Source organism: Gouania willdenowi, chromosome 5 (assembly GCF_900634775.1).
Source record: "Gouania willdenowi chromosome 5, fGouWil2.1, whole genome shotgun sequence".
NCBI classification, from domain to species: Eukaryota; Metazoa; Chordata; class Actinopteri; order Blenniiformes; family Gobiesocidae; genus Gouania; species Gouania willdenowi.
In genome coordinates, this window is record NC_041048.1 from 37949324 (window position 1) to 37961356 (window position 12033).

General features: G+C 38.5%; 1 protein-coding gene across 3 annotated transcripts in view; it reads right to left on the reverse strand.

Annotated features, from left to right (window-relative positions):
* Positions 1 to 12033, reverse strand: part of cdh4 (cadherin 4, type 1, R-cadherin (retinal)) — a 383532-nt gene that overhangs the window by 116006 nt on the left and 255493 nt on the right. For 2 of the 3 annotated variants that reach the window (XM_028447500.1, XM_028447499.1), the window contains exon 5: positions 4565 to 4747. In XM_028447500.1, coding sequence (XP_028303301.1) covers positions 4565 to 4747 — 183 coding nt within the window. Of the gene's footprint in view, positions 1 to 4564; positions 4748 to 5546; positions 5586 to 12033 lie in introns of those variants that run through there. The other variant, XM_028447501.1, reaches the window with a different exon arrangement.

Here is a 12033-nt window from a genome sequence, read left to right on the forward strand (position 1 = left end):
TAATCAGATGCTTTAGGCGTCAATATGATCTAAAATTAGGTTATGATGGCAGGCGTCAGTGTGTATATCAATATCAATTAATACTGAAAATAGTCGTTTCCTACCCTGACTCCCTCTTCCCTATCCCCTCACCCAGGTGTAACACTGCACTCTTTATGTATATCCTCCCTTTAATAGTGTTTCTTACCCTCCCATATGGAGGACTGGTGATGATCACAATTATACAATAACATAAATTAATTGCAATAACACAACATGTAAAAAGATTGCACTTCATGTAGTGTAAAAAAAAGGGATTAACGTGTTGAACAATATTGACATATCGTTTATTAACAAAACAGCTTGAAAATCTCTAATTATGTGTATCAGCTACTACCTCAGCTACACACACACTATTTATTTATAGACTTAAAGAATAACAGCTCTTCTAGTGTCTATTTTTAGACTCTTAAATGACACAAACAGAGCTGACTTTAACAGTGAGTGACCAACAGCGTGAAGTAGAAGCTTTAATCCAACTGTTCAACACTCACAATAAAAGGAAGGACTGAAAAGGGCCATCTTCCCTCTCCAGCAAAGCAGTACACACTCAAGCCTCCAGAGACACCGCATGGTCGCTGCTGAGTGTGTGTGTGTGTGTGTGAGGAAGGGGAAGTGACTTGGTGGACAATCTGCCCTCTTGTTGACACGTATGTGAAAAGGCGATTTCTGTAATCCAAGAGTCTAAGCCTTGCTGTACAAATGGGCATCAGGGACTTTGTATGAGTACGTCAAAGAGAAACTGCGAGTGTGTTCGAAATGCCAAGAAAAAGCTGCGTGTGTGTGTGTGTGTGTGTGTGTGATAAGAGACGAACCGTGGGGTGAGGAAGCTCTGTTCACAGCGACTTCACATTGAAACACATTCAGTTTAAACTGAACGTTCACATCAACTGGTCGATGAGATTAAAGATTAGTGCATTAAATATTTTATTGCAGTAACTGGATTACCTCCATTCATAATATCAATTAAGCTGTTTGATAACAGCTGTATAGACTTTGGTTATTCTGTTTTAAGACTAAATCAAAACAACAAATAAACAGTGTGGCTATTTTGTTTTACTGATTTAAAACCAAAACAGAAAAAAAGGGTTTTTCTGGGGTTTTTTTTAAAAACTTGTTCTGCTTGTGTGACGGGGGAAATTAGAGGGTCCTGGTTTCCCTCCCCAGGTCCTGGACCAGGTCTCCTCACATAATAGGACTGTTAAGGATTTATTTCAGCAGTTTTCTGGTCCAGCTCATGTTTTCATTCAGTCTGTGGATGTTTTAGCTCAAAAAAAGCTGCTGCTCACGTTTATGTTTTGTTTCGTGGTGTTACAATGATGACTGACTATCAACTGTGAGGCTGGTGTTAGGATAAATGTTCGAACTTCTACCATTTTACACTTTTGCAAAAACAATTACAGCTTTTTTGAGGGCAGTAAAAATGTTATTTTGCACGTTATAAATACCGCTAACGGCAACCGTCAACACACACTGAAGTTGATCACAAGAAACGAGGAGCACCAGTAGATTCATTACACCACCGTTGGTTCCACATGTGTATGTTTTATGCAACATCCATTTTTTGGTTTACCAGTAATGCGACTTATGCGTTGCTTCTTTTTATGTCCGAACCGGGAGTTTATCTGGATACTATTTGGACCGTAACATTGTTTGTTAAAGTTGGCAGATATTCACAGGTTCAGAATTCCAGCATCAATAAATCTTTGACAAAACGTCATTGACACAAATAATAACAACATGATAAAAGATCATCGTTATCAAAAGCAGCAGAATAAAAGTCTGTATTTAGAGATTTAAACATGAAGCTCTCGTCCTAGTTTCCCGTAAATATCCAAATGTCACACAAAACAGAACCAGATTTAATTTTAAAACAGAAAAATGCTGCTTGTTTGGTGTTTGTTTTCCTGTTTCTGGTTTTAAATTAATAAAACAAAAAAATCATTTTATTCTATTTTTTTTATTTGGTTTTGAAACGAAATAACCAAAGAACGAAGGGTACATTCATTCTTTATGGTGGAAAAGTGCACAATCTAAATAGCGCAATAAAAACTGGGAACAAAAACACCCAAATTTAGAAAAAAAACAAAAAAACAAAAAAAAAAACTCAATTATTGGAAAGAAATTTTTTACGCTTTCACAGGATTTCAATATTGAAATGTGGCGCAAAAGCGCTATGGAAACATCTTTTTCGCAAATACACGTCACAGGATGTGACGTACCTGGTCACATGACCACTTCTTTCTGAGTAAACATGACGCAGTACGTGTAAACAGAGGAGGAGACTGGGACATTTCTTCGCATTATACTTTAAGGCCACATTAGACGTGAAACAACAAAGGAATATGGCGTGTTTTAAGGAGGTTTGGAACGTCCATCTTCTTGCAGCGACGTCTCGCGTGATGAGATTTCAAGGCTCCTCCCCAAAACAGCCTTCAATGGAAACGGATTCAAATCGTAATTACACTTTGTCGACATTTAGAAATATTGCTTTTTTGTGAAAATCTGTCATGAAAACCCAGCTAGTGATAATCAACATGTGGCTCTTTAAGCCTTAATTTGAATTATTATTCCAACAGAAAACCTTAATAAAAGGAGGAAACTTTTGAACCCCTTTTTACTTATGTCCTTTGACTTTAGCTACCTTTTGCCTATAAATATCCCTTTTTTTCGTCCATTTTTAAAAGTTGTTTTTGACACATCCAATTTTTGTCCTATTTAAACTATTTTCATCCAAAGAAGCTAATTTTTGCCCAATTAGTACCACTTGTTTCCTTTCCCCCCTTCACTTTGTCACATTTTGACCATTTAAGCCACCTTTTGCCATTACATACCACCTGGCCACTCTTGACTGCTTTTGGCCCATTACAGTCACATTTTCACTCTGATCCTTCCACGTTTTTGCCACTTTTCTACCATTCTTGGCCACCTGTTACCATGCCTGTTAACGTCCCTGCCCATTGGGACGATGCCAGATGGCCAGTCCACCCCTGCCTACATGTGAATACAACGTGAGCAAACTCTCCTTATCATGTGAGGATGTGAGTAACCATGACACCTTCTTCCTGGAGTCCCTAACTTTTCATTATGGATGCACACTTGTGTGATGAATCAACCAAGTCACAAACATTATAGAATAAGCTTCATTTTAACCATCTATACATGTAGTCATGTGACACCAACACACAAGTGTTGTTGTTTTTAAGCCGCTGCAACTTACACAGGAAATTATGCAACATGGACACATTTGTGGCAAAATGTGTGTATTTTTCTTGTAAAAGGACATAATGAAATACCTTGATTTTCCCTGAAATTACAAACGTGAATAGAGAAGTCATGATTTAGCCTTTGGAAGCAGACAGGATTCTAAAACCACATTATCAAAATTCAGCATTTAGAATACACACAAATCTGAGCATTATTCAAGGAAACAACATTTCTATTGTTTCGTGTACAAGTTTCCCTCATTTTACATGTTTTTGTAAAAATAGATTTTTTTGGTATTTTAGTAATAGATTTCTGTATTGTCCTGTAATGTTGTGTTTTTTAAACATTTTGTGTATTTGCATTTTTTCTATATTTAATTATTTTGTGTTTCTTTCCGTAATTTTTTTACTGTAAAGAAGAAAAAAAAAAAAAAAACAGTTTAGTCTATTTCTATTGTTTGGTGTACTTTTTTTTGTCATGTTGTATTTTCTCACATTTTGCATATTGTGTATTTTGTTATTTTTCTGCAATTTTGTGTTTTTTGGACATTTTGCATATTTTCAATGTTTTGTATATTTTGATAGTTTAGTAGTCATTTTTTGTGTTTCTGTCATTTCGTATGTATTTTGGAAACATGTAGTGTATTTTTTTCTTAAAAAATATTTTCTTTATATTTCGGTTATAGTTTAGTATAATGTCCTGTTCTGTGTTTTGAAAGTAATTTTCTATATTTTCTGTGTTTCCCCCCCCCCCACACACACACACACACATTTTGTACATTTGTGTTTGAGGCTGTACAAAATAAGTCCAAGGAAACTGCTGCTTTCGCCTACGCTATCAATTTAAATAAATTGTATTCTCCAAAGCACTAAACGGTGATACGACAATAATCCATGGGCTATGTTACCAGGTAAAGAATTCCCAGAGAGACACAAAGCTCCTGAGTATTCCTTAGATCTTTTCTTCTAACACTGAGCATTAAGTGCGTCATTGTGTGCTTTCCATTTGAGAATCTGTGTGTGCGTGTGTGTCCCGTGCCCAGAAGCAGAGCAGACAAATCACCTGGCATCGTGACTTAAATCAGAGACAAGAGCGCTGCGACTCGCCTGCTGGGCGTGTTTGATAGAAAATACAGAAATGTTGAGTCTGCTGCAGTGATTTAAAGCTACATTAACTATACATTCTACACTTCTGTGTCTGGCTGGAAATAAATGGCTTTATTTTTCTATGAATCCATTATCTGAAGTTATCCAAAGAATTGTTCTTGATCAGGTAAAAATGTTCTGTCATGTATGAAATAATGCCAGCATTCACTCACTCGGACAAGCATGTGAGGGAAGGGTCCTCTGGAGTTCTCCGGCACGTTGATGGGGGGGATGACCCAGTCCCTCTTCTGTCGCCTCAGCCCATTGGACGATGAGAATCTCAGGTGTCGACGAGGAAACTTGATCACCCTGGGCTGGGAGTCCCACACTCGGGAGAGCATTTCCTCAAAACCCATCTGAAAAAGAAGATTTTATAAATTTAGAACAGATCAAGTTGCTATTGTGTTGTTTACAAACCTTGTGACTACATTACATGACTGAAAGTACACATAATTACTGTCAAATGGATACGTTAAACATATACTGGCACTTTATGTATACGCAGCGCCCCTCATTGGCCAGTTTAGGTCACGTGATAGGTACACCGCGTGATTTAAAGTTCCGTCAGTTATTTTTAGCTACCCCGCTAACCCTTTTATTTTAGCCCTAACCTTGACCCTAAAATGTTTATTTTTGTACTGTATATGTATTTGTAAATGTGAAATATACTGTGTTAAATATGTTAAAAATGAAAAAATGTATATGTCAAAAGTGGGATTCAAACCCACGACAGCAGAAGGAAGAATTCTTGAGTCAAGCGTCTTAGACCACTCTGACACGGTGAAAGTCACATTTGAACCATATTGGTTCAAATGTGAAAAATACTCAGGGTTGCCATGGAATTTCATACCAAACAATATGTCACACCATGATATATCTCAATATGAGATGGGGGGGGGCACAACATAAAGACGCCACACAGAAATTAAGATTTTCAAAGTATTTATTAACAAAGTGTTTAAAAATGAGCAACTGAACAAAAATGACTGGAGACCCTGACCAAACTAATCAAAAGTCAGGAAGACACTAAAAAAGCCAACTCTATACAGGGCCGTCACACCCAGCGCCCACCATCTAAACTACAAACAGTTACAAAACACTAAAATTACATAAACTACCAGATATCTCCAGTCCAAACTAAAATAATAAACTCACAAATTGTTGAATAGGAACCTGAAGAACTATCCACACACGTCTGCTGCTGGTCTGATGTTGTGTTTCTCTTCCTTCTGGTCCTCTCAGCCCTTCATAGACCTTTATCCCTCTCCACCTGATTACTGATGTCAATCAGGTGTGTTAGCTGAGAAGGGGGAGGGGCAGGCTGAGAGGCCAGAAGACACCAGCCATAACAAATAATTACAAATGTCACCTTTACACGTACAAAAAGAGATGAAATACAATTTATTTTATATATTTTTTAAACTTGTGAAAACAAGTAAATAGTAACAAACTGTAATTCAGGTACAAATATAACGTTTGCTTCTACAACAGATTCTGAACCACATACAGTACATCTATAAAAGTCTTCAGTATATTTTATGAAAATAAAGTACAATCAACTTCCAGCTAAAATGCATTGAGGAGTGAGATCGTTTATTGAGGTCTGATGTGATTCATCTTTACAATGAATGGAGGAACAGCTTATGATCTTAAACAAATATAATGAACTTCTAAGAGAACTGATTGGTCAGGAGGCGGGGCTTGAGCACTCACTAAGATCCAAGCCAGAGAAAATCTTGCTCACGAGCAGGTTAGCTGTTGAGCATTAACTGTCATAGTGATTAAGCTCTAGCGAGCTTCATAGTACAGCACACACTGATTCAATCCTGGAAGTTAGCACGATAAGAGGTCATCTTACTTCGTAACATACCCCCCTAGTGATACGTGCTATGCAGATGTTAGTGCAAAAAATCTTTTTCTTTTTCTTTTTTTTTTGTTAAAACACAATTTGGAAATGTTTTGTATCTATACGATAACTGCAAGGTGAAATATCGCGATATACTGCCAAATCATTTTTTTTTTTATACCCTTAAAAAGTACCCATCGCTATATCTTTGCGTCTGTTTATGAGACTCTACATCCCATAATGCAATGCACAAAAATGCTCTTTGATTTATTGATCTATGTGGTCCACACCAGTGTTTCTCAAATAGGGGTGCGTGTACCTCCAGGGGTACGCAATGGCACTACAGGGGGTACTTGAGAGAGCGAGAGAGAGCGAGAGAGAGAGAGAGAGAGAGAGAGAGAGAGAGAGAGAGAGAGAGAGAGAGGAAAATTTACCACTGAAAGCATTAAAATTAATATAGTTATACAATGTTTATTTTTAATTAAAAATAATAATATTACTACCAACTCGCAAAACGACAATAAAAACACACAAAATAAGAGAAAAAATATACTCAATAATAAAAAGAACAACAACAAAATAGACAAAATGACACTAAAAATAGACTAAGAGAGAAAAATACTTATGACTAGCAACACACAAAACGACACTAAATGAGAGAAAAATACACATTATCACTACAAAACATAGAAAAATAACAAAGAAACGTACAAAATGACATAAGAAACAACCAAACAACATCAAAAACACACACAGAGAGAAAACCAACAACACTCAAAAATAAAAAAAAACAAACAACAAAACACACAAAATGATGATAGAAATTACTTTGATTAGAACATGAACTAAAAATATAAGAGTCAGTCTTGGTTCCACACAATATAGGAAATTACCATAAATGATAAAAACGACAGAAATAAATCTAAACACTCAACATATGTTGTCGTCGGACAAAGGGGGGGACTTGGTTTGAGGACCACTGCCTACACTATGACTTTATCTGATTAAAAATGTCCGTATCCAGCAGCTTTAAATCAATTTACTTTCTTACCGTCTACCACTGGTAGCCTCACACTAAAAAACTATCTTTTTTTTTTTTTTCAACAGATAATAAACAAACCAAAGTACAAAGAGTTTGATGTCTATAGCTCCATAAGGTGTCATGGGGCCCCTGGGCAAAAGTCCTGGAGCCCTGTTCTGCTCCTGCCTCAGAGAAACGCACACTTCCCTCTGGCTATAAAGCTGAACTTTATCCACAGACAGAGAGAGATAGACATTTCAGATAAAAACAGAGAGACAGAAGAAGCCTATGATCAAGCAGCAATCAGAACAGTGCACTTTGGTTTAATCTGCACTGAAAAAATGAGGACCTTTTCTTACCTCATCTTATATTATCAAACCCTCAAATGAATGAAGGACGTTTGACTGTACACAGCAGGGGTGGATTGGCTATCTGGCATAACGGGCATTGTCCCCGTGGGCCGTCAACCAAAAGTGAGCCGGTCCGGTCGCTACGTTTCTTTTTTTCAACAAGTGAGTGGAAGCAGACATAGTAACATGTGGCCAGTACTAGTCCAAAAGTGGCAATAACGTGGCAGGAAAAGAGTGAAAAGTGACTAAAAGGGGGCAAAAGCACTCAATAGCAAATAAAGAGGAACCAGGTGGTATATAATAGGAAAGGGTGGCTTAAATAGGCAAAATGTGGCAAATAATCGTCAAAAGTAGTAAATATTGGTGAAAAAGGGCAGAAAAGTGGTATAAAAAACAGGGAAAATGCAGGAAAAAGGGAAACAAGAGGTATTTATTGGGCAAAAGTTAGTTTCTTTGGATGAACATTTACCCCCAAAAAAAAAAAAAAATAAAGGACACATTCTTTTACAAAGTGTCCAAGAGAACTTGCAAAAATGGACGAAAAATAGGAAAAAGGGATATTTATTGGCAACTAGGTGGTATGTAATGGCAAGGGTAGCTTAAATAGGCAAAATGTGGTAAATATTAGTGAAATAGGGCAAAAATGTGGAACAAAAACAGGGAACATGTAGGGAAAAAACGAAACAAGAGGTATTTATTAGGCAAAAGTTAGCTTATTTGGAAGAAAAGTGGCCCAAAAAATTTAATAAAGGACACAAATTTTATAAAAGTATCAAAAAGGACTTGAAAAATAAACAAAAAATAGGTAAAAAGCTATAAATGGCAAAAAGAGCTAAAATCTGAAAAAAGTGTCAGAAGGAGCAAAAATTGGATGAAGGAAGTTGTAAAATGGCCAAAGGAAAAAGGTAAAAAGGGGTTCAAAAGTTTCACCGTTTTAGGGTTTTATAATAATTACAATTAAAACAGAAAGAGCCACATGTTGTGCATCACTAACTTAATAACTGCTTCTACGTAGTGTCGCTGAGACACAGGATATAATTTTATATTCACCACAGTGTGTTTTTGTTTTGTTTGCTTGGTGAAAAATTTGGTTGAAGTGTGGGAGAAAGATTGAACGCTTTCTCTGAATGTCCCTAGTGTTCTCCTGCGTACGATTGCTGTAATCCATATAAATCCTATTGTTACACACACACACACACACACACACGCGCACGCACACACACAGAGACAGAAGAAGTGGTGCCACAGTCACCTGAAGAATAGGAAAAAAAAAAGACTCATTGCAGCGATGCAAGCGTTGACATTTACGCCTATTCACACACATTCACACAAACGCACACACACACACACACACACACCTGCTTCCCCTGTGAGGCAGAGAGACTGTGTAAGCTACGCCAAAGCAAACACAGAGAATATTTGTAATCTTTTGTTTCAACTTCTCACACATGTCACCCTCACACTGTGGGGACTGTCATCTTAGTGCAGGTCAGTTGGCAGCAAACGCAGAGTTTAGCCAACGCAGAGTTTAGCCTGGCAGACGCTCAACGCAGCAGGATGGGGACAAACTGGGTGGGTGGCTTTAGGATGGAGGGACCAACCAGGGACAACAGATGTTTTTCACTGATAACACTTCCCTCGTTTCATCTTCACTCATCCAAACCACTCCCAGGTGTATATATACCAGCTACTGTAGCAGGGATAGATGAACCCATATCGTATCGTTACCCAATGCTAGGTACCTGGGAATCAGTATTAGTATCCATTTTTGATACTTTTAGGTATATACACAGAAATGGGCGGGATCTGATGCGTGATTACGCAATGTTTTGTTTCCAGTGTCACGGTCTGACACCAGAAACATGCCCATATTTGCTCATAATCAATCTCAGTACCAGGTAAACTCAGACCTGACACCGGGACGCATGTTTATTTACTTTTAGCGAAGAATGGAGGCTGCATTGGAGTGTTTAGAAAACTTTTTGGGTCCCAGGCCAGCAAAACCTTATCGGCCCGTAACCTACGGCAACAAAAAGAGAAGGAGCAATATCAGAAGCAAATGGTAGATCGTGTCCTACTTTGCATTGTGCGGTAAGAATCTTTTTTTCTGTTTGTAGCCTTCTATTTAATGCAGCTGGCTAGCGCTAGTAGTAACAGCACCGAGCTGTGGTCAAAAGCCTGTAAAGTTGTTTTAACATCAACTCACACTGTTTCACGTTTTCAGATGTTTGTAAATTTCAGCAAAATCTCAGGCTTCGGTTATCCTGTACGAATGCACCACATAAAAAGCAGACGTTGGGGGGTCATTTATTTATTACATGTGGTCACTAAATAAAACTAATCCCATGTGAATAGGGCTTTAGGTTCATACTGACAGATCGTAAAATTTTCTTGAATTTCTTTGCTCTGATAGTCCTCCTCGTTTGGAACACACGTAAACACACAAACAAAGTCTAGAGCGGATCAAACAGGTGAATTCTAGAGTGATTGTTTCTGCCGGTCTCATAGCGTTTCCATTCCAAACCTAGAGTGATCAGGTGCACTGTGAACGCAACTGGGTTTGGCTTGACCAGAAACAGCCCCCTCAACTGGTTAGCTCATGTAACTACACCAGAGGCTGATCAGAAGTTGTTCTCTGAACGCAAACAAAGCCAAATCAAGGTGATACATTCATCAGCTGTCCTCCGCCCATTAGGACCGAGTCCATGACTAAACTGGTGCGAAAGCACCCTAAGAGGCTTGAACAGCTTCAGACTTTTGTTTAACCTTGTGCTTCCTCACATTAGATCTGAGTTGCATTTCAAAAAGCGAAACCATATTTGCTTTCTCGCAGCTCCTGACATGACGTCAGTAGCTGCATTGCACGCTCTTGTGCGTGCAATGCTGCATTTGTTTCCGGTGTGGCCTACTTTCCCACTCCCTCACAGACACAAGGATGCGTTCAGGTAACAGAACATGGTACCGTTTGATCTGTATTTGGTAGTGATATGTAATTACAAAACTCTCTCCTGCCCTAAGCGGGCCAGATACCATCGTACACTGAAAGCACTCACCAAGGTCTCTGCCTGAGGAGGCTCAGCTATGTTATGACTACTGCTATCAGCAATATACATAACACTGAGAGCACAGAACAGCAGCAGATTGACTGAGGCACACACAATAAAAGCTTGTTAACCACTGAATCCCACAGTCGGTTCCCCAAAACCCTTTCACACAATAAACACTGTGTCCACATCTGACCAGCAACCCTAAAACTTAACTCCGCCTCATTCATCCAAACTGGTAGTACTGATGAAATGCAGTCGGTACTGAAGTCCAGATATGCAGCTGTGTATGCAGAAAGTTATTGAAAAAAGAAGAACAAAAATCTAAATATGAGAACATTTTCTTTGGCCTGTGATTTCTTTTCAGCTTTTGAATGTTTTCTAGTAATAATTTATTCTTGGCCATAAATACAACTTGAATTGTAGGAAAAACAAATAAATCTGCAAATTTAAGTGACTTTGACTTGAAGAACAATGAGTTGGTATGATCCAAATATTTAGCGTTATGTTATTTTTATAATATGGAAAACTTGAGGCAGAACCAAACATTTCTCTATAAGCAGTAAAACAAAATAAAAGGTATGCTATACCATGGGAGAGGGGGATAACCTTGGCTTTAATGTATGTCTTCTTAGTGGGAGTTATCAGCAGTGGCTGCATGTGACCGTCACTTTCAAACAGCATGGCAGATGACAAGCTGTTGGCATTGTGACAGCAATACAAAGAAAGAGACAGAAAAACAGAGGTCTCAGTAGAAAAATACTGCCTGTGTGTGTGTGTGTGTGTGTGTGTGTGCATCCAGTCAAGCATGTGCACGTATGTGAAATCATGTGTGTTGGCCTCGTTTTAAGCATGTGCGCACAGGGAGAGAGAACTGTGTAAAAGAAATGCATCAACATATGTGTGGGCGTGTTGGTCTGTGCGCTCGAACACACGACGAGCAGTAAGTTAGTGTGTCCCCGACGTGCTGGAAGCTGCTGAGGCCCATGGGCAAGCGAGGCCAGCTGGCAGCGCTGGGATCCTACATGTTGCTGGTTCTCTTTAGGCCTGGAGCTGACATCTGGAGGTTATCAGGCTGACAAACAGGCACAGCTAAACAATAGGTGTGTGTGTGTGTGCGTTTGCTGCAACGTGTGGCTCAGGAAACATGTGATTCAAGCACTTTGATATCATTATTCATGTCTTTGCCTTTGCTAGCTGTAATATGAAAATTGATCTGAGTCCTTCTTTTCACTAAGACAAACGTTCATGCAAAATAAAGTGGCTAATGCTAATGCTAACTCTGATTTATGAGGCCCTTGGTGTAATTTTGTGTGGCCCCCAAAACAAAATTGGAATTCATGAAGTTATACAAAAAACAACATAAAAACACAAAACTCCA